At 42.3% G+C, this 23,391-nt stretch overlaps 1 protein-coding gene across 1 annotated transcript; it reads right to left on the reverse strand.

Moving 5' to 3' along the window:
• Positions 1-326: 326 nt before the first annotated feature.
• gas6 (growth arrest-specific 6) lies at positions 327-22,821 on the reverse strand. The gene is made up of 15 exons (XM_006639305.3): positions 22,571-22,821; positions 22,117-22,277; positions 19,214-19,238; positions 18,143-18,205; positions 15,162-15,284; positions 14,522-14,641; positions 14,038-14,163; positions 12,711-12,832; positions 10,886-11,004; positions 10,045-10,234; positions 9,375-9,539; positions 7,503-7,671; positions 6,770-6,912; positions 5,440-5,668; positions 327-1,586 (listed from the first exon to the last, which is right to left on the reverse strand). The coding sequence occupies exons 1-15, from the start codon at positions 22,641-22,643 to the stop codon at positions 1,420-1,422; spliced, it is 1,995 nt and encodes a 664-aa protein (XP_006639368.1). The 5' UTR covers positions 22,644-22,821; the 3' UTR covers positions 327-1,419.
• Between the last annotated feature and the right edge of the window lie 570 nt (positions 22,822-23,391).

A 23,391-nucleotide genomic window follows, 5' to 3' on the forward strand; every position in this document is an offset into this window, starting at 1 on the left:
TTACCTAAACCTTGACATTTACTGTCAAGCAAAGTTACATGCTTTGGGAACAAACAAACCAGTGTGCCTCATCATGGGTGGGGGCTGACTGGCTGAATTGGCAGCCTTTTAAAAAAAAGAACTCACATCCTTTCCTGATGTGACAGAAGCCTAAGCCTTTTGTGAAATGGTGTAAAAAAACCTCACAGAAATGTAAAATCTCCTTAATGGCTCCCTTGTACGCTGGTTAGAGAAACAAGTGTAGAACCAGTTAAACATGGGAAAACTGCAATCAGTATGGAGCGCCAAGCTCTCTCCTTGCCCCAGGGTGAACAAATGCACAAGCATAACCTTTTAACTGTTTATTTTCAATGCAGTTTCACTTACCAATGCTTTATGTAAAAAAAAAACACCATACAGTATCACTCACCTCGATGACAAAGATCATATCGGGTGTTCTACAGCAAGGAGATATAAAATAAACAATACAGGTTTCTCAAAGGGAAATATCCGAGAGCCCACATACAAGGGAATCCCGAAGCAATCTGAATGGTAACAGTATGGCTGCAGTAGTGAGTGGGAAGGACAAAACAGTTTCATGGGAGTGCAGGGAGCTACAGGAAACAGGAGAATGGTGAGCGCAGCAAGACCGCTTTCTTATTTCCTCCGGCCAAGGGCGTCGGGCCCGCATGAACTCAGCAGGTGGTAGGTTGTGACCAGCCAGTTCTGCCGTGAAATCCAGAGATATTACATTTGTAAACGCACAGTTAGAAATGAACACTCCCACCCACGATGCCGAAAAGGTCTCCCCCACCTTTCAGGGCTTTTCGTGTTGGAATTCAGTCGGAATCATCACAGGGATGAGCAGCAAAACCCCCCCCGGACTTGACATAGTGAACCGCAGAATGTTAAATAACCGTCAGAGTACTTGAAAGGATGTGAGGCCACAGCAGTGTTTGAAGGACCCTAGACTGGCGGCACCCGACTGCTGAGACCCTCAAAATCACAAGATCAGTAAAATTATAGATTGCAGAAAATTATTTTTAAAAACAATCACGGAAAGGCTGAGGTTATACTGGGATAATGTAAACCTTTGTGGATTACCTAGCATTTATTTGAAAAAAACACAGTGCTAACCCCCCCCGCCATTCTCATGATGCCACTGCAGAACCTCCACTACAGAAGCCACTACAGCCCAAGCACAGCTGTTGGCTGCCCTGCATTAGGTGTTTTAACTTATTAAAAGTAAGACCACGTGCTTAAAACCTTTCGATAAGAAATATTTACACATATATTACAGCAAAAATAATCTTTCCTGCAGATAACCTTATCAGTAGCTCTTCAGAAATCGGTGCAGTGCTCTAGTAAATATTCTAGTATAAATAAAATACATCAGTTTGAAGAATATGAACCACAAACACTGGGGGAGAGGGGGTCTGGCTAAAGCTGAGAGAAGTGGGGTTCTAGTGCGTAAGGGCAGGAATGGGAACGAATGTCGCTGTGCTTGTAGAGAGCTTCATCCAGATCCACAGCGTTTCCATTGATGAGCATATCCATGCAGCCACTGAAGTAAGCAGAGACCGGGGTAGAGATCACGGGCACATCCACTGGAGAAAAAAAACACAAGAGGAAAGCACAGAAATGGACCTCCATTCCTCAAGCAGAACAACCTGCCTGCCCCTCTGCCTCATTCTGAGAACCCATTGTTTCAATGTCAAACCTGCTTTTCAGGACAGAGTGAAGACCTTGAGCCCTGCATGAAAATGCGCCGAATAAACCAGCTGTTTTAAGCAAAAATGCATGAAAGACTCATACATGTGTGAAGAGCAGCTTTCTAAGTGAAATGGCTGCCTTTCATTTCTAACTTATTTTCATATGGTTTCTGTGTACTGGGCACAAGGCCAGTGTAAGTTGATAGCTTTTCAGCAGAAACTCATGGATTTTTTTAACTTGGTTTGTGTAGAGCTAAAAATCTTAAAATTTTCATCCTGCTGCAGTGAAACAGCTGAGATGTTAAAGTGGAATCTAAACATTGAACAGGGATGATTTAAGTTCAGGAGCTTCTCTGGTACACAGAATTTGTGAGTAAATTCTTATTTACTCAAATTCATTCAAATGTTTCCTCAAACTACATTTCAGTAATCTGTCAGATAAAACTCACCGAGCAGATCCTCATCAAGTCTGTGAATTATATTTCTTAAAGCTGGCAATACACAGCAATAAACTGTCCTATCATCTGATTACAATTTACACAGAGAATGACAATCTGAGCTTTTGTCTTGTACGATTAGGACTAGTCTTGATTTACTTACACATTCCCATTTACCAGACTGGAAGTTTGTGAAGAGAAATGACTGGCTTTTAAAACATAAATACTTCAACAATGCTCATATTTCTGAAAGTGAAAAAGGAGCATGTGGTCTTCCTGCTTTCAGTTTTCTTTCTAACCTGTTATTGACAATACCTAATCTTTCAAAACAAATGGTACACTTTCAGTTTTATGGTGTGATTTTTTAAATTTCAGGTTATGTTTAGTTACATTGAAATTTAAGGGGGTAGTTAACTGGGACTTGAATCCTGGTCTCAAGCTCTGAAAACAAGCATGTTGCCTCATCTCCAAAAGGTCCTATAGCTAGATATAGCTTCCTATAGCGTCCTATAGCTTCCTTTTTCACAGTTCCTTAGGTTACGACGATTATGCAGCGACGACATCGACTTCGAAAACCAAGCCCTCGAAATGTACTCATTTTTCATCAACAGAGGATACCCCAGCAGTGTGATTGACAGGGCCCTTGCCCGAGCCAAAAACACCCCCCGGACCATCAACCTGATCAGGAACTCCCGCCGTAACAACCGCATTCCTTTGGTGCTTCCTTACCACCCTAACACACTTCCTATCCCCAGGACCATTAACCAGAACTTTTCCATCCTACAGGATGATCCCTCCATTGGGGCCCTCTTTTCTGATCGCCCTATCATCTCATATCGCCGACCACCTAATCTGCGTAACCTCCTTGTTCACAGCTCCCTCGACCGCCCTCAACAACCATCCACACCAGGCACTTTCCCTTGCAAAAGAGCTCGCTGTATCACCTGCAAGTACACAGCCACCACCACACTCATTCAAGGCCCCTCAGGACAATTCCGGATCACCCAGACAGCATCTTGTATCTCCAGCAACCTTATTTACTGTATCTCTTGCAGTAAATGCCCAGCCATCTACATTGGGGAAACAGGAAGGAGACTCGGAGACCGCTTCAGAGAACACGTCAGGGCTGTGAAGATTAAAGATCTCTCCAAGCCCATTGTTTCTCATTTCACCTCTGACGGCCACGACCACTCTAATCTCTCCGTCTGTGTTCTCAAAGACGGTTTTCCGAACTCATACATCAGAAAGACCACCGAAACTAAAATTATTCTGCAGCTAGGATCACACATTCTCCCTTCCCTTAACGACAGATTACTGTTCTTTTAAATTTTCTCCATTCATTGGAAGTTTCATTTCACACCTCTCTGCACCCATTCTGACTTCACACCTCTTGATTGGCCTCTCTTTCTGTCCCCTGCTCCCGCCTCTCACTCCTCCTCCCTCTCAACCTTTGTTCTCCCGCTACTTTACCTTTGCCTACTGCCCTGTCTCTCTCACACCTGAAGAAGGCTCCACGGCCGAAACGTTGTGTTCTCTTTCTTCTTTTTTTCAGCATGGAATAAACCTATTACTTGTTCCTTTGCAGCCTACGCATGCTGACGCAGCTATCCACCTGAACTACTATAGCTAGATATACCCCACATAAACATTGCACAGCCCTTGTCCCATCTGCTGCACGTTCTTGAGCTGTATGTGCAGGAAAATCACCTGGAGGCTACTGATGCACTTCTGAAAGCTCTTTAGTCAGGTCCCAAAAGGGATTCACATCCCAGACAGCAGCACCAAAGGCAAGCAAGCCAGCCTACTGTCACCAAATACTCTGGACCACACTGCCACCAATGGCAAAGAGTAGACTTACAAGCAAGAACTGGAGCTCATAGACCAGCTTCATTTTTTCCAGTTCCGCTTTACCTCACCTGTGGGTTTATCATTCCAATACTGATCGAGCCCAAGAAAAGCCCGTGTTACACCAGGCACGAGAACTGGGATACTGGGATTGGAGCACGGGAAGAGACAGCAGCCTGACAGGAGAGGGATGCATGGAGGATTCTGCTGCCACTGCTGTGGACACCTTTCAGAGGAAGGATAACGATGACAGCTTGGAGCTAGCGCAGACTTCAGGAGTAAATCAGGCCAAACCCTGAAAGAAGCCTTGAGCAAGAGCTGTGAAGCACAGAGCAGCAGCAGCTCCAGGAAGGAGACCTGCCAGTTATAATCCCTTACTAAACCTCTTTACAGACAGGTCTTTCACATCTGGAAGAGTTCGAAGTGGGAGCCCCTGGTGAGTTTCAGCTTTGATCCCTTTTCTTATGTAGACATGTTGAACTGCTTCATAAGCAATGAAGCTCCCAAAACTGATCACTTCTAAAAGGCCTCAAGAGTTACCACTTGTAATTTAAAATAATCATGGCTGGGATGATGTGCTGGAGGCGTGTGCGATAGCCACAGGTGTGTCTTTCAGGCTAGTGGCTGTCTGGGGCAACCTGCCAACAAACATCTTTCTCAATGGAGAAAGTATGGTGGAAGACTCTGGTTCTTACATCAGCATTACCAATCCCATCATAATTAAAACTAACCAAAGGATATCTCTCCTCACGCCAGCAAACAGCAGTTGGTAGATGGTTACAAGGTAATATACTTCAGTAAAGGAGAGAGGAAATCTGTCCTTTGGAGATGGTCTTTGATTTCCTAGTTGCAGATGCTCTCAGCAGGTGCCTGCTGAGCCTGAACTTTCCAAAACCAAGTGGGACATGCTTGATTTTGAACAGACGAGATGCACCACTGAGGGAGCTGAAAGCTACCAAGGACCTGCAGAGTGACACTGCAAACTCAAGGGTGGAATAACAATCGTTTTAATTTCCATGACACCGCCCAAGTCACACATGTGACTTCAGCTCAACCAGTCAGGTCCAGCTTACTGGGCCTGTAGTTGCTGGAGGGCTAGAGCGGACAACCCAGAATGCTGGAGGACAGTTAGCATGTTTTTCTGCAGGTCTCCTTAAGTCCTGCAGGGGGAGCCAGTCTGCAACCCGAGCCCAGACTGACTATGAAAGTGAAGGAAGTGCCTGTTTGCAGTTTCCTTCAACGCTTAGAAAACCTGTTGCAGTGCAACAGAAAAAGCTTTATCCCACAACAGTGGGAGCTGTGAAATATACTAAAGGCATTACACAGAGTGCACAAAGGATGGAACTACACTGTCCTGCTGGGGTCCAGACTTGCTTTCCTTGAAAAGCGAATAAGCTGCACTTGCTTGAACACCAAGAGGGAAGAATACTCTGTGTGTAAATGTGTATACAGGCAGTCCAGCTCACCTGGCAGGCCCCCTATGTAGGTGCTGACAGGACCTTGCATATCTCTGTCAAGGAGAGAGAGACGTTCCCCCAGCTGAACCGGGCTGACATCAGTTCGTCCTTTCCTTCTGTCCACCTCCAGGACTGCGACATTATTTCCGACAGTGACGTTGATTGCGTGCGGCTGAGAGTCACACGTCCTCATCTGAACACTGGAAACAATAACATCGGCCATCGACAGCAGCACATGCTGAAACACAAGAGGCGAAAAACTATCACGCGAGGAAAATCACCGACATTTCATCTCCTGTCACAATCACTTACAACGGACAGACACCGAGACACTACGCACACCATCAATCTGTGTGAAGCACACTGCAGAACTGCAAACGCTCCCAGTAATTGCACTCCCTAGCCAATCTGACCTTGGCCAAGACTCGTCAAAACTTTGCAGTGATTCTTTACTGTACTCAACTTGGCTCCAAAGCACAGATGTATAATAAATTCTAAAACTAAACAAAACCTAAATCTCAAATGAGCAGCGAAAAACTACCCAGATTTTTCAGATATGAGATACCACCACCCTTTTTCAGACATTAAGCAGTCTGACCAAAGATACTATAGGTTTAACTGAAATATACATTTATACTCTGCAGCTGTTTGCATTCTTTGGCAGTGTTGTAGAATTCATCTGATCAATTGGTTAAATATTTTTCAATTCAATCAAATTTGATTTCCAAACAACAAATAAAAGGACTGGCATATTTCCAGCACAAGGCTATTCAAGGAGGAAAAAGATATAGAAACTTACATTTGACAGTTTCACAACTTCTTTTTCCAAGAACACTTTGTTATAGCTGTAGTGCGGTGCATATCACATATGACATCATTAGTTATGGCCATTTCTGTACATCTCTCTAAATTTGAATTTCCGTAGATCTTACTCAAATAACCCACTGCTAAGAACAAGTATAAGGGAGCAAACGAGCACAAAACCGCTGCTGCTATCCGGCACACTGTAGGCTTCACAGCGTCCTACAGCAGAGCCAGCGCTGGCCTGAGGAACAGGGTACACCTGACCGAAAACATGGTGGCTCACAGGAGCCAAGCAAGCCCCAAGGGGGATCCTGGTCATACAGCGAGACAAAAACACTGATCCGGGGAATCCCGACCACAGCTGGCTAACGAAGAACCCGGGGCTAAAGCCGCAGTAAGGCTCACCTGCACCCCGCCATTCTGGCAGCCCCTACATGGAGGCTTGTCACCAGACAGGTGTATCTGACACGGCCAAGCACCGGCAGGAAGCCCAAGGCACTGACAGGGGAAGGACAGTACCAAGGCTCTTGCTCACCTGCTGCCTGAGACCCGTTCCGGGGTGGTAGTCAGTCAGAGCCACGGACAGGAGAACTCGGTCACCGCTGACGATGGCGACCAGCACTCCCGAACTGGAGGAGGGCAGGGCGGTCAACTCCAAACTCACAGACCAGTTTGCACCTAGGAGAGCACGCGACATTCAAAAACCAGATATGACACATCGAGCACAAAGTATCTCGACATGTAAAAAGTGTGTACAGTTCACACAGCAATGCGATTTCATAACGCGCTTTGCAAAAAGCCTATTTTATTTCGAACCTGAAGTTTTACAAGTTGTTGGACATTGAACATTGAACAGCTCCCACCTAGGGCCAATTCTCCCAAGGAGCCAGTTGACCTAACTGTATGTTTTAGGGCTGTGGGGATAGCACCCCATGAACCCTGGGCCCCTGTGCTATGAGGCAGCAATACCACCCATGTGCCTGATATTCTGTATATAATACTTTCATTTCAATTGGCTTCTGAAGTCCTGCAAACCTAACATCACTATAAAAATATGTCTTGGACGTTACAAACTCTTGGCAAAAATAGACAGGCCTTACTAATGATATTTATTTATTCAAGAACTTCAAAGTGGGGAGAAATAAAACTGGCAAAGGTTGAAGAATGCGTCATCTTTGCCAAGACTAGGAGGACGGGTCTCACTGCCAAGTTCTGCACCCAGGGTCGGACAGAGACAGCCCCACTATATCGACCGCAGAGACGCGTACCATAGCTGACGTTGAACAGTGCAAAGCCACTGCCGGGGAAGTAGGAGCCCCTGCCCTCCTGTGAGAAGCACTGCATTTTCTCGTTCATTCTGATGGTCTCCGCGATGGACGTATCCTCTCCGGTCAGCCACTTCCAGTCCCTCATACACCCGTCCAGACGCGGGTTGATCTATAGCAAGGAGTGCCATTACTGCAGGGAGCAGTTGGATGGACATGCCCACTCCGAGTACTCTCGGACATCAGTTTTCGACTGCAGCACGTACGACAGCAGTAGCAAATTCACTTGAATTTGCAGGACAAATCCGTAAGCAACCTCACTCGCAAGTTGGGAACACGGTTCTATGAAAAAACTGCTTTGACCTTCAGCTCATGGAAGTATTGATGGAGCCACATTACCCTTGCAAGGCAGGCAGGTAACAAGAAGGTTAATATCATAGTTTCACTCACCTATGTTTTCCCCCCATGACTTGTCTGAGGATATAGATAGATAGATACTTTATTGATCCCGTGAGGGAAATTGCAGTGCAACAGCAGCTTAACACAGTCAACACTTATACAATTATACAATAATACAATACATTCAATACAATCGGTGAGAAGTGCACTAAAAAGAGTTGCTCACAGTACAGAATATACTAAAAAAAAAACAGAACAGTACACAAAACGTTGTATTGCACATTATAAATATAAAAATATATTGCACAAGTCCCTATCTGGAAGCACTAGGTAATCAACAGAGGAATGTGGAGCGTACTCTTTTCTAGCCTTTTCAAACGGTGCCGTCTCATATAGCTATTCGTTTAATTTTGAGAAAAGATCATCAGGAATACACTATCGTTATTGCTTCCTATTATACATTCAGGACAGTAGGGAACATCAGTGTATAAAATTATAATTTCCCAATGCCCCTTTTGTTCGTGTGGATAAACTCTTATTGTACCAGTGCCGTGAGGAAGCTCACAGAACCCTGCTGTGACTCAGGTTTCCTGGCACACTGGGGCTGTGGGTAGCTGTAAAGCTCGTTATGTCCGGACAGTACTGCAGGCTGATATCACATCGTTAAATTTATTTCCATTCACTGCTGTAAAACCAAAGGCTGGCAGAGAAACTGGCCCTGGGCTGGCATGAAAGGGTAGCTGCTTTTGCTATTAAGGGATTAAATGGGCTTTTTGTCTATGGAGTAAAATACGCTGTACCAGGGCTGAAACAACTGGTTTGAATCAGGAATGAGTTTTGATGGAGTCAGCAGATACATCATCATCAGTTGTCTTAGTGAATGGAACCAGACACACAATCTTGCTTTCTGCCAAAAGATTCAGACTCCCTGCAACCTATATGGAGGAATATCTTTCTTTACAATATGAATCCTCTCATGAATCCATGGTAGTTTAGAGGTCAGCGCCCATACTCACTTCTTTACAGCGCGCTCTACATTCCCTATGTAATAAACAGGGGCTCTAGCAATAACTAGTGTAAAGCTACATTTAACTTGACTGCACAGACAAGGCAGGATCAAGATTTGAACTCCTTAGGTTTTACTCAACTAGGACAAATCAAAAAGTGAATTTCTATAAAGTGTTCACCACATACAATGCAAATAATTCGATGGAGAGAGATCCAGAACTGCACAGCTCACTGTGCAACATGACTGCATGTGCCCACTAACACAGACGGCTGCAATAAGGACCTCGGTTTGGAAAACCACATTCCCAATCCCACTTTACAGTGAAACGTTGCACTGTAGCATTTACATCTGTCTGGCCAAATGGAAACCCGTAAAATGCATTTGGTGGATCATTCACTAATTCACTTATTGACTTATCCTCATATTACATGACTAACCGTAGGCCTTGAACAAAAGTCCACACTTACCATCTCTGCAAGTTCTCCCTCTTTAAAAGGAACTCCGCCAACGGTGACATTGAGCTCATGCAAGCCTTTCTTTAGGGTGAAGAGGTTTCCATTCACTGCGATCTTCATCACTGCCTCCCTGTCCACTTTAATAATCAAGTTCTTCCCTTGCTCTTCCACAGAAATCTAGGGAGAAGAGTGCAAGAATATAATTTACATAAATCAAAAGGCCCAATATACACACAATATTAAGAGTAGAAATAGATAATCATGTGGTTGTGTGCAAAAACACACACAGGAAAATTAACATCAGCACAGGAACAAGTGGTTGTCTACTGAGTTAGCAATGCCTTTGCATTGCATTTTTTGCCTCCTAGAACAGCCAGTCCAGAGTGAAAACATAATCTGGAATTAGTAGAGTTTTGAATGCATATACAAGAAACCAGAGCTTTCTTCCTAAAGAGCAACTACAAGGACAGCAGGACGGCTGTGCTGCACTGATACGCAGTGAAGGGGATCTGGCATCAGGACAGCAGCAGGTGCTCTACTCCTGACATGTTCCAGACATGCTAAGGCCTGCAGTGGACTGGCTAAAGGGAGATACTTGATTAAAATGGAACACAAAGCCAGGTGGGAACCTCTCCCACACAGCACACTTATCCCACGGGTGGGATCTGAAAACCGTACTCACTTTGTGCCAAAGTCCATCATTCACCTTTGCCCCACTTCTAGTGACACGGCTGACCGGCCCATATTTGAGCTGCAGCTGCAGCTTCCCTTGGTGCAGCTCCAGAACGATCCATGAGCTGTTCAAGTGGCCACCAGCGAAGAAGATGACCCCCTCTGGATCGAACGTCCTCAAGTCAAACTCTGCTGTGAACCTAAAGGTAGGAGGTTTTTCTGGTGAGATCACTGGAGCCCACACCCCGTGATGTCCACAGAAATGCAAGTTTCACACACACACACCACACTAGAAATCTCTTCATTATCATGGACAGTTTTATGCAAAATGTAAATATGCTCAGTAGCACCCTGAAACCAGTACAATGAGTATACTCCAGACTCCATATATTTCAAATAAAATTTGAATTCAGCTCAAAGTTGTTTTTCTTCCACAAAAAATATGTTCCTGCTTTAGCAATTAATACAGTTTCCAAGAATCAATCAAAGAAGAGTAAACATCAAGGCACAAATTAGTCTGAAAGGAGTCTAAGGCCAAAGCCTTGTAAGTTTCTCAAATCAGTGTAAATAAAAATTGTTCAAGAAGTTGAAGTCTCCCTGGGTTTAGTTCACGCGTAACACATGGATAAGGGGAAGTGAACAGTATTGACAAAGATATTTCCTTGGAAATTAAAACTTTTGGGGGGAAAAAACATGCCCAAAATGAGAGGCAAAATTAATTAACCTCAACACCACAGCTTTGAGAACTGAACACATTCATGGAGTGCGTTTCAATTCGGAAGGGAATGCAAGCACTCCGTGTGTCAGTGGGTCCAATCCAGAGAAGAAAAAACGTCCTCCACATTGCTCACCCAATCTTCACTCTCCTCCGGAAACGCAGCCTAATTACGGGGACAGCGCTGAACATCCTGCCTAGGTAGAGGGACTTTGAGTTTCTCTCGTTATTCAGGGGCACACATGGTTCAATGCTCTGAAAACAGACAGAAAAATGGTGACACTACCATGGGCAGAAACTAGTCATCTCTTTTTTTGTTTATTGGGTGCTACATACATTAAAGTTAGTGCTATTTTGAAAAGTAAAGATTCCCTTTTCAGCTCAAAGGACCTTGGAATGGCTTAAGCAATAAACATTTACTGGTTGTAGTTGCAACATAATAAGCAGTTCAGTCCACAGAATGTGAAGAATGAGACATTAAACCACAGATTCACTTTCAGAAACACAGCTGCTCGTCCACAAAGCAGCTTTCATTTTGCACCAGCGTGTCATTAGGGACCACACTTTAACAGAGTGAGGTTAGCTCCATTTCTGTGTCCCGTGTCAGTGTAATCCCCCGAAACTGATGCTTTTGTTCTGATGTGAAGGACAATGCATGGCAGGGCACGCTGCTGTGACAGCGGTTTCCACGCCGGCTGGAGCCACCACTTGTGGTCTGCAGAGCAGGGGTGGCTTTGCAGTGGTCAGCCTTCATGCTACTGTAGTGTGTGACTGTGGGTCTCCAGGTCTGTAATCATCACATTCGTCAAGCTACTGAATGTGTTCCTTGATGTAGTCACGTGCCAGCACTGGGGTTTAAAAACTCTAAAAAATAAAATCTGGCTGTTCATGCTGAATAGGTTTCGGAGAAGCAGCACTCGTTATAATACCACTGCAGGGCAGGTCCTTTGCTTGGTGAATTCCTATTGTCCTTCTGTACAATGAACCCTCACTAATGCTGATGATTCAAACTAAGTTAACAAGCACACAGAGACTTATTTTAGCTCTCGGAAGGAGGTATAATGAAAAGGAATATACAGTATGTGAGACATTTAAAAAAAAACCACAAAAGTGCCAGGTTCATTCATTAATGTAGTATCCAGATTATAATTACAATTCACTCATAATGCACAATGTTAAAATTACATAAACTCCAATGTTTGTTGCATTAAATTGGAAAGTAAACCTGTTTACAATAGTACGGTAGTTTTGACACTGTGCCAGTCACTGTGGTAATTAATTTGACAGGAGTCTTGTACCACCTGGAGGCAATTATCCATCACGCCCACCTCAGGTGGTTCAAGACTACATCAGCCTCGAGCTGGCAGTTTGCTACATCTAAAGCTTCTCCTTGAGTTCCTAAGTTCTCACAGATTGCTTCCTGAATTCTGGGCCCTGCTTTGACCTTAATTTTCTTCACTGGGTTTACTTCCGGTCCTTTGGCCCTGTTGCTACAATCAGCCTGGTGTTTGCTCATACAGCTGCTCACCTGCCTTTCTCTGTTTATCTGCATGCTGTTGGGTTTATTTCACAAAAATCTGTCGCTGCTTTATTATCTACTACACCGACAGAGAACACGCACACTTCATGTACTGTATGAACAACATGACTGTGCGTTTCACTATGCCACTGTGAACATGAATGGTACATACAGTTAAATAATGTTTAATATGAGCAGTGAAAGTCGAAAAGGAACTCCATGCACTTTTTTACCATCAGACAAAATGTCAAAGAGGACCATTCTTGGACAGATTTTTAGGATTAGTCCATGCATTATACTGTGCTAAAATAGTTCAGCTGATATGGAATATAGAACACAAACTCCATACAACTGAGGAACACAGATGTGCTTTTCTAATACAGTTTTTAAATGGAAACAGTACCGTCATTCAAAAAACAAAAAAAAATTCAGATCAAGGTACCTCACAATTTGACAAATCTTGTGCTAACTTCAATCCCTTTCTTCCATCACAGTAGCACTGATAGGTCCCAGGTGTGTTTACACACATCTCTGAACAGACTCCTGTTGCACACTCGTCCACATCTGGAACAAAACAAGCAAATTGACGAGGTATCTGAAATGTTAAATAAAACTTGCCACAAATAAGTCGTAGTCTTATGTCAGTGTTGGTCTGTATATACTGTACACTGGTGTCCTAAAGGTAAACACATGCAAAAGAAAAGTTTTCAAAATCCCTTAAAAGAATGTTATGACAGTTTACCTCCACTTTCATATTATTGATGGTTACATATATAGAAAGAAAAAAATGGCTTTTTCCAGTTAAGAATTGATCATATCCTTTTTTAGGTGTTTTGATAATTAAGTTTACTGCTTGATTTTAGGATTCTTTAACACGTCATGGTTGTAACTGATTCTTTGCAGTTTGTCTCTATTTTCAAAGGCTGTGCGTCCAATCTCCTGCTCCTCGATATTCACAACACTCCTTTAGGCTTTTCTGAGAAATCTGCTTTTTTCTGTTTTTCCTTTACGTTTTGGAGATCGCTGTAATGAATTTCAAAATGTAAGTCACTGAGCAATGTAGCACTTCCAATGATTTCAAACACGTTTCCACTAAACTCAGGATTTACAGTATAAACAGGATAAAAAGAAACTGTCAATTGATAATTGGCGATTTACCTCTGTAATGCACATCAAGCCATGTGACCAATAAAATAATTCCAAATCAAGTATGACCTTTCAAAGGTATCGGTAACACCGAAACCCAACATGACACTAAATGCGAGAAGATTCATCTTTCTGTTCATAAATTTTAATTTCATCACATAAGTGAAATGATTCCCAGTTGAAAGAACAACTTTTCCCCGTTTACAAAAATAAAAAAACAGTGTTGTCAATGTTAAACTACGGTATGTAGCCTATTGAGAAATGCCAAGTCTAGACTGCCGTTTAGAGGAAGACGCAGCATATCGAATATGAAATTCCAGTTTATTCCTCAAACGCCTACATAAAACAAGGAGCTCCTGCTGCAGCTTGCAAAACAGATGCGTAGCTCTGTTTCTGTTACATGTTTATCAACCATCCACTATCAAAACAAGGGGTTAGGCAAGAACCATCGTTTCTTTAAAAATAAAAAGCTAGCTCTTCTGAAAATGAAAAGTTTAGCATGACATTGTACAGTACCACAGTACCATCTAATAATCGGAGCGAACGCTCATCTATAAAGCAGTATTTACACTAGTCATTTTCTACTATTCTTTGTTAGCATCAGGTCAGAAGAAAAGGCGCACCTAGACAGGACTTTGTGACGTTGTCGTACGTGTATCCCTCATCGCAAAGGCACTGATAGGAGCCCCGCAGGTTTTTGCACCATGCCGTTCCACAGACACCTGGGATTTCTCTGCATTCATCCACATCTGGGAAAAAAAAGGTGTTTTTGTTTTTTTTTTAATATACCCACCTTGCAATTTGCTTCTCTTTAATGCAATCTAAAAGCTACCAGGTGAACTGTAAAGATCCTTTATATTCTCAAGGACAGGACACCCCAACATAACATGATACACTAGCACACGGTATATACATTTCATTGTTGACTGAAACACAGATAGACACATTTATTTATATTTAACTACTAAATAAACTTCAGTACGACTTTTTTCAGAGTTCTGTCATATCATTTGCATAAATGCACAGCATACCTACTTACTGTAGATACAGTACCAATGCTATACCTGCTCTTCAAATGTTGAGCAAAGATTTTTCAAAGGTCCTTACCAGCACATCTGTGCCTATCTGTAAGGGAATATCCAAGCTTACAGGAGCACTTATAGCTTCCAGGGGTGTTGGAACAAAGGTGCTCACAGTTCCCATTCCTGCGGTCACACTCATTTACATCTATTGAGAAAAGAAACATTCAATGCACAACAAAATAACACACAGACTGACCCTTCCTTCTGACCTCGCCTTTGAACTGGACATTAGCAATGCAGTAATTATGCCTGCTTATCAGCTTCCCCGAATCAGTTGATAAAAACTACCGAACATGCTCTTTCGGATTATATCAGCTGCTTCTTGTAATGATAAACGTTGTCCTGCTTAGCAGATGCACTTCACCACCTGCGTCTGTCATAAAAATATTTTCAAATAATCGTACTCAAGATCAACTCCCAGTTACACTGCACTGTTCTTTGCACAATCCTGTAAAGTAAATTGCACTATGCACATTGCACTGTATGTACCCTGTCAGAAATGTCTATGTCTACACTGTCTATAGCATTGTCTTGTCAGTGTCTGTCTGTATTCGCACCGTAGACCTGGAGAACGAGATCTCTCTGCTCTGTATACTTGTATATGGCTGGACAGACAAACTTGAACTTGAACTGAAATGAAGGTAGCGATTTGAGAGACAGGGTACCTCTCTCACACCGGGCTCCAGCCCAGCCTGTGAAACAGTGGCACAGGAACTCTCCCTTCTTGTCCTCACATCGTACTGTGCCCCTTGGGTTACATGGTGAAGGGGAGCATTGATCCGGAATATCTGGGAAAAAAAAGAAGAACAGAACAGGAGATGCCAGGACATATTCCCTTCACTTGACGTACTGATCCAGATTTTCAACCCTGGTACAGTGTTAATGTGCTCCATCCATACGTGCATACAGGTTGTCCTGGTGTGGCTCCCTAAATGCCACACAACAAACTAATATAATTGCAGAAGAAGCAAGTAACTAAGCAAAAAAAAACTGAAATAAAGTTACAATGTTATCGTTCCTTTACTTTGTGAAACTGGATTTTTAAATCATGCTTGCGTGTCGCTAATTTGGTTGATGCTTTGATCCAAAGCAACTTAGATTTGCGCCAGTGTATACAGCTGGCAACTGTACTGGAACCATTTGGGTCGATCGTCTTGCTCAAGGGTGCGACAGCACTGTCACACCTGGGATCTGAACCCACACCCTTCCAGTATTGAGTCCAACCATTGCCACCCTGTGTTGTAATAGTCGATATCATAATAGTGAAACGAAAAAAATACTTTAAACTACAGTTAAAAAAAAAGAGACAACTACTGAAAACACCTGGCATGGAAGTTGATCCCACAAGAGCCAGCCAGGTGTCTTTCAGTGGGACAATTAAAAGTAAAGCAAAGCAAATTTTGTGAATCCCCATTTCAGAGGTTTGTAAAATACACTAACAAGTGCAGACTTGCATGTCAGAGGGCCAACGCAACACACTCCTAAAACTCACTGAACAAGAAAGCAACCCAAAGAACTTCCAGATACAATCAGAAGGACAACAGCAGTCAAGTATCTGCTTGCTTGGAATGCTTTCTACTGTTACGCACTGATTCAGATCCAAGCTTTAAATCTCGGCTTTGTGGCTTTATACTGTGAATCTGAAAACAAGAGCACTGAGACACTGACTTAAAAGCCCTAGAGATACAATCATTTCAGCTCTAGGATAGGGGTATTCACGGAATTCGGATTTGCATAGTTGACTTGCTTCATTTAGGGAAAGTCATGTGCTACATTTCAGGAAAACGGGCGAAAGTACAGCTTTTCATGAAGCTCCACAGCTGTTGGAGGTATCTAAAAAAAAAACCAAGCCCACACGTTTTTGCTGCACTCCTTACTCAATAGCTGAAGTATATTTCATAACAAACCTTCACCACACTACGTATAGGCAGTAGGAAACCAAGAGCCAGAACAGAATACTGCAGAATAGATCAAATCCCATTTTCCAGGACGACAACAGAAAAATAGTTAAATAAGGTGAATTGGAGATAAACTCGGACACAGGCTGATGTAAAACTAAAAGAATATTCCACTCGGGTGTTTGAGACCAAGAAAATCATCAGGAAAGCAAAGTTCTATATGAAATAATATTAGCATCGAGGGGAGCTCTACACGTCCAGTACTATACAGTATGTTATGCTAATAAATGTACGTAAGGAAATGGGCAATTAGCAAAAGCCTTCTCACAGCAATTCAAGACAGGAGTAGTACCCATGTACTGGAATACTGCTTGTTAATGTAAGCGATGAAAGTACTTATTACTCTTAAAGTCTTTCTACATAGAATGTTATGGAAGCAATTATTAGAACTAAACTGGAGGATCATCTGTGCGGCAACAGGATCCTAGTTAACATGGATTTAGAAGAGAGAGCTTTGCTTTACGGATATTGTTACTTGAAGAGCAACACTAGTAAAAGATACAACCAGAGCACATGAATGAGTAGGATAACCAAGTACTGCTGGAGGGGCGAATGCTGATGTTGGAGTGATGTCATTAGCTACTGTAGTACCACAAGTGACATTCCAGGGCTGAAGGGAAGTATTCGACAGTGACAAGCTACTGTACAAGAACCAAATCTTTTCAGTCTAAAAAGGAGAAAACTGCAAGGTATCTGATTTAAGTATTCAAACTCCTCGAAGGCACTGATGAAGTTAACTCTTTACACTTCTTTAGAATGAACAACGAACCACACAAGGACACAAATGGTATCTACAGTGAAGCGTATTTATAAAAAGGATAAGAGGAAAAACATTGTTTTATACACAGGCTTGAAGGAGTCTTCAAGAGCTCCTTCCAGGAAATGACTTGATGAACTCTATTTTTCACCTTGAACTATTGTGTTTACATTTTAAGCTCACTTTCAATTAAATAAGCCCAGTAACTGCAGGACATGTTTTCCTCCTGGGCTTAAAAGACCCTTCAGACTACAGTAACTGAAGCGCAGGAAGAAAGGGATTTTTAATTACTGGATATCCACAGCTGTAACCTAACTTCTTTTTAACACATAACCATATCTGTGCTCCCCAGTTAGTTCTACTGAATTTATTTTACATTTAGTGTAGTCTACCGCAAAGAATCACATTAATGAAGCAAGCAATATCAGTATAGTAGACATCTGATGGCAGAAGGCAGGATTAGTAAAAATGTATAAGCTAAGACTGCTAGCACTGGACCTCAAGGGCTCATGTGCAGTCTTCCCAATTTGGTGTTGTACTATATGTATTGTAAATACAAATGTGTTCTACTGGGTGTTTTTGTCAGTCATTGTATTTTGTAAGACTCCCTGGATAAGGGAATCTGCTAAACAGATTAACAATAGCATTAGGCAGAACAGTAGCTTATTTCTCACTCTCACAACAAAACAACTTTCACAAGGACACAGTCATGTCCATGAAGTCAATAACTTCTTCTCAGTGGGACAGTCTGCAGAACATGGATACATATTGGGACGCATAAAAATGCAACCTGAGTACTGGGAGCAATAGCATTTGACAGGATTCTAATGTCTCTCTGCACATATAAGTTTAAATTCAGGCCATCATAATCAATCATAAACACTCCTCATGATGTATTTGCAGAAAAACGCTTTAATTCCAAGATACTCACTGTGTACACAAGTGATGAAATCCTGCGACTTGCTTTGTGAATTTCCAAACTTGTTAATGCAAGCTGAAGCACAGACAAAAAAAAATCCAAATTAAAATGTTAGTAAACTGAGCGTAAGAACGAACATTTTCATTCTTATGAAACTAATATATGAAAGTATATTTCATTCTTGTTTTTGTAATAATTTCCTTCCATTTTTTTTAGCTTGGCAAGCCACCTAGGGAGACAGACATAGCCAAGACACCAGATTGGACAAGATATTTAAGAATTGTGAATCATTTTAAATCCAGCCACCCAGGCTTTGGCATGTGTGGTTTTGAAACAGATTTTTTTAATTTTTATCAGTACAATCACTGATACAGCAGATATACACTGTGTCCTGCTCAATTGTGGTGCTCCTTCAGAGAATCAATTTCATCTCCATCACACAGTTTAAAAACCTAATGCTGTACAGTATGTATTGGTAACTCATCTTTTGCTTCTCATCTTCAGCCTAAAATCTACAATTCTGATTGTTAGGATTACATTGATGGAAAAGTAGAAGAATCTCCTGAAGCTTACACCAAAATTAATGGAATGCAACAGAATTGCAAAACTTGGTTCAGTTTAGCTACAGTTTAGCCAGACTCCACTGTTATCTAGTTTTTACTAAAGTCCACCAGAGACAACAGTGACCTGCTAGACAGCACTGCAGGAAATGTCGCTGTGCTCCAAAAAGCTTTTAAGATCCAATCAGTATCATGGAATTGTTCAACTTGATTCAATCAATGAAATATTTTTGTACTTACATACTGTTTGTGAAATGGACAGGATTACAAAACAGAAAGTAGACTCAGAGTTCAACAAACATGTCATGAAAAAAATAGGTCTAGTTTTCAAAGCATAGGCCCACACTGGGTACAGCAAGCTTACACACCATGCACTATTTTAAAACTATTTTGGTTGCCTTCATACTGAGGTCCACAATAAAAAACAGCACAGTCCCATCATTAAATTTAACCTGCTGTTTCAAAGTGAGCAAGGGGATAAATGTTAAAATTACTAATGCATGACTAAAAGTAAAATACTTACCTAAGTACTTTGGAAAAAAGTATTCCTGTAAGGAAAAAAGGAAAAATTAAAGCAAGACCCAGACTAGTGACCTGTTTATTCTGTAATCATGTGCGAAGGAAATGAGTAATATACTCCTTCTTTGAAAGCCTCGTCAAAGTCCAGAAGTCAACATTACATTTAGAGCAAATCGAACTCAGTGGGTGGAAACAGCCTGGTGTCCCTCACAAATCAATAAGAACACAAATTTCAGGACACTGTAAACAGTTTTTAGCGCTGCAGACATGCAATTAAAAATGACTCTCACCGTGTTCTTACTAAGAGTGGAATTTATCAAAGCTGACATTCAAACCCATTAGAAATGTCCTGTCACGGGCTCTGATCTCATAATGTGGAAGGTGAAAGTCATATCCATTAACCAGCAAGATATCATGCACTTTTTAGCTTTCATAAATGCCCTATGAATCGTGTCAACTATCCTCCTTCAAAGAAAGGAGTTCAATTGGAACTGGCTGACAGACACATCCTCTTTAACATACTGCAATAACGTTTAGTCAGCTTTTCATTCCAAATAGAACCAATGTTGTCAGTGTCTGCCCTTCCACAAATACTTCCTTAATTTATGCACAGCACTACTATAAGAAAGCCTTGTTCTGTACCTCTGACTCAATAAATGAAATGTTTAAGCCTAGGTCCATAGTTTAATATTCCAGGGAAAATGTACATATTCGCAGGTAATATAAATATACATATTTGCACCGTTCAAATATTTTTCCATGTTATTCTTTGCAACAAGAACAACTGTATAACTGAAAATATATTATCCCAGTCCTTTTTGATATTTACATGAAATCCCACTGGAGCACTGTCTGTTCATGGAGACTGTCTGTTTTTGTTCTTTAACAATAAAAGATGACTAGCTATGTGAACTGTACATAAGAACGCTGTATTGCTCAGCAACTGCTGCAGCCTAACTGCATTAATGCCCAGAGGTTATCACCTGGAGATTTTCCAAATATTTCCCAGCAAGATCTCCTTGACCTCAGCAGACACTGAAAGAGAAAATACTGAGGCAAGCAATATCCGGGCTGCAATTTTTTAAAATCTTCATGCATTCATTTATAATTTAGACAGTAAAAAAAAAGAAGGTACAGCATTTTAAACAATGCAGTACACATGCACATAGATCTTCTAGTATCTTTCTAAGCGATTCTTGTCAAAGATAACTAAATATTTAAACATAAACATCAAAGTCCAACAGCAACAAATGTTCACCTCCCCCTCTCCCCCATTGCTGTTGGCAAAACCCTGATTAGGCAAAGTTCCCCTTTTGGTGGGAAACAAAAATGTGGCGACAAATTATATTCCTCGCCTACTCCTCTGCGGATTAATAGCTCAACAACATTCCATGAGCAAAATCCACGACCCTAGCGCCTGCTCTTCCTTGAAATGACCCGAGAGCGTGTTCACCCCCTTGGTAAAGCCCCCAGCTCGAACGTAACTAGTCTCCCAGATACAATGTAATACCATATATGCCATTATGACACTCAGTTCATTTTTCTGATATCACAGTTAAAATCTGGAACAGTTCACGTACATCTACTTTGTTGTGGTGATGTATTTTTAATTTCTGAACAAGTGTATGATTGTTGCACTGACATGGGTAGGATTTTTTGCAATCAAAGTAAATAACGTCACTTCTTCTGCACTGCTTTCCTTGCCCTGGTTCACGTGAAATACTTCACAAAGATTAGGTACCCGTGTACCAGCCTTCAGTGATAAGAAAGCAATAGTCTGAGATAAGAAGTCACAGAGTTTGCAATGTTAAATTATGGCACATGAAAAACAGGAGGCCACGGAGGTTAAGAGAATATAACGCAGTAACCCTGTATAATGTGAGGAGGTCACAGCTCACTGCAGAATCTGTAGATCAGAGATGGACAACCCTGGTCCCGGAGAGAGACCTTCGGTGTCCATGGGTTTACGTTAAAGATCAGCCCTTAAGAAACCCACTCAGACGACTAGTGTCTTAAAGGGACCAATTCAACAGCTTCTCCCAGTTTAGCTCAGTGGCTGCTTTGAAGAGGAAAGAAGAACTGCAGACACACCAGCCCTCCATGACCAAATGGAATGATTAATAGTACACAAAACATTGCGTGTGATTACACAATAGCAATATTGCACTATTACACAGGGAGGGGAGTGCCCATCCTTGCTCTATATAGGCCAGATTAATGCCACTACATTTCTCCATATACAGTATTAATGTTCACATCATTTAAACAAGACGGGCCATTAGGAAGCCAGGTGTCAGAAGTACTGTTACAGTTTTTGTGAACTATTAATCATTCAATTTGTCTTGGAGTTGTCAAGATAAAGTAAAATGAGATACAAAAGTAACCGAACAACACTCACAGGCATGTCAATAATTCATTTTGCCTCATAAATTAGTTTTGGAAGAAAAACCATACAAGTCCAGCTCGCTTTTCCACTCGTCTAAAGTTTGTTTGACGTGCACAAATTCGGCAGGAGCGGTTAGATACTAGCAGACATTAACCCAATCATAAATCACTGGGATCCAAAACTTGCAGGATCGCGGTTTATCCGTGGCGACACCGGCAACCGGGAACGCAGATGAATGATGTTGACTCGAGCACAAGAAAACCCATCCTACCGCTTGGGCTGACGCTGCAGCGTGCAAATGAGGGCTGTGCAAAAACACCACCACAGAAATGACAGGTTTAAACAAGCGGGACGAAAAGTGTTACTGGGTCCCAAACACATCGCAGTGACTGCCACTGGTGCAAGATGCAGCTTTGTGCGATGTCTGGGTGAAGGGCTTTGCCCAACGACGTCCCGAGTGACGAGAACCGCAGCAGCACAGGACAGACACGCAGGCAATAACCCGGACTGTCAATACTTGCCGTCTCGGGGTCGTTTTCAAACACCTCTCGGGCTTCCTCCTTGCTGCACGTCTCCTCCACGCATTCTCGCTCCAAGTGTCCTTGTTTCGTTTCTTCAAAAACGTGATTCGCTCGCCTGTGTCTGCTCAAGAACTGGTTAGCCTCTTCTGGAGACAACGCAACTGCGGTGGGGGGGAGATTGGAATCGGGTGGAAATCCATAGATTTCAATGCATTATTGCCCATACATTTCAAAAGCGCAGCTATTCCACATTTGTGCAACAAATCCAGGCAAGCAGTCGCTAAATAACGTTTCGAATCGCTTCTCCTGTTATTATACAGACTGTAAAACTAACGATTTCCTTTTAAAAAAAAGATGCTCTGTACTGAGCGTATTTAATTTCAACTGTCTGACTTGCGTTACATTAAAAACGACACCTCGGCCGTTAAAATGCTGGTGTAGCTTGTTTACTTACACTGGGAAGACGCCGGGAAGGCTTGGACGAACAGCAGGCAAACCGATAACAGCTCAGCGGAGGTCGGCGGCATGTTTGTTTGTGACAGACTGGGAAAGTTTCCCTTTCGGCTGACTGTAGCAGCCAAGTCGCTGGGCAGGCTCAGATACAAACAGTGAGGACATTCACTGCCCCAGCGGGGGTGTCTGCTGCCGAAAATTCAGCGCACAGCCCTTTTCCATCCGCACGCCACACGCCACAACAACACTGCATCCACTGCAGCGCACTTCCCTATGCAATTGTGTTTCACTTGTGTATTTCGCCTCGGCAGCCCCACGACGGACCGGGGGTGTGAGGCTGGGAGCGAGAAACAGACATTCAGTGCACATACAGTACGTAGAGCTGCCAAGCAGTTTCTCTCATAACCTCCATTTTAGCTTAAATCGAACGCGTTCTTGCTGGCTTCTGACTTAAAACACTGCGTGTAGCTCACGGCAAATGTCCCTCGTAAAACTGCTCGAAAGAATAACGCAGCCTGACAATTTGTTGTTTGCGTCCGTTAACCAGTTCTTTAGCTGAGCTGAAAGGACTTAAGATATATATATATATTTATTTTTAAATAAATGTAATGTTTTGACTTGTCTACCGCCAAACTAATCTGACGCCTGGTTATACCTTTCTCCTTGAAGGTTACGCCGTCTTGCAACAATTTTGGACCCGGAGTTGCATTGTGTCGGTTTACAAATGTATCGATTGCCATTCCTGGTTCTGCAAAAACCCCATGACTGCTGGATTTTGTATCAGCTGAGTTCTTAATGGCAGGATATATATTTTTTTAACTG

This window comes from Lepisosteus oculatus, chromosome 15, assembly GCF_040954835.1.
Source record: "Lepisosteus oculatus isolate fLepOcu1 chromosome 15, fLepOcu1.hap2, whole genome shotgun sequence".
Lineage (NCBI taxonomy): Eukaryota > Metazoa > Chordata > Actinopteri > Semionotiformes > Lepisosteidae > Lepisosteus > Lepisosteus oculatus.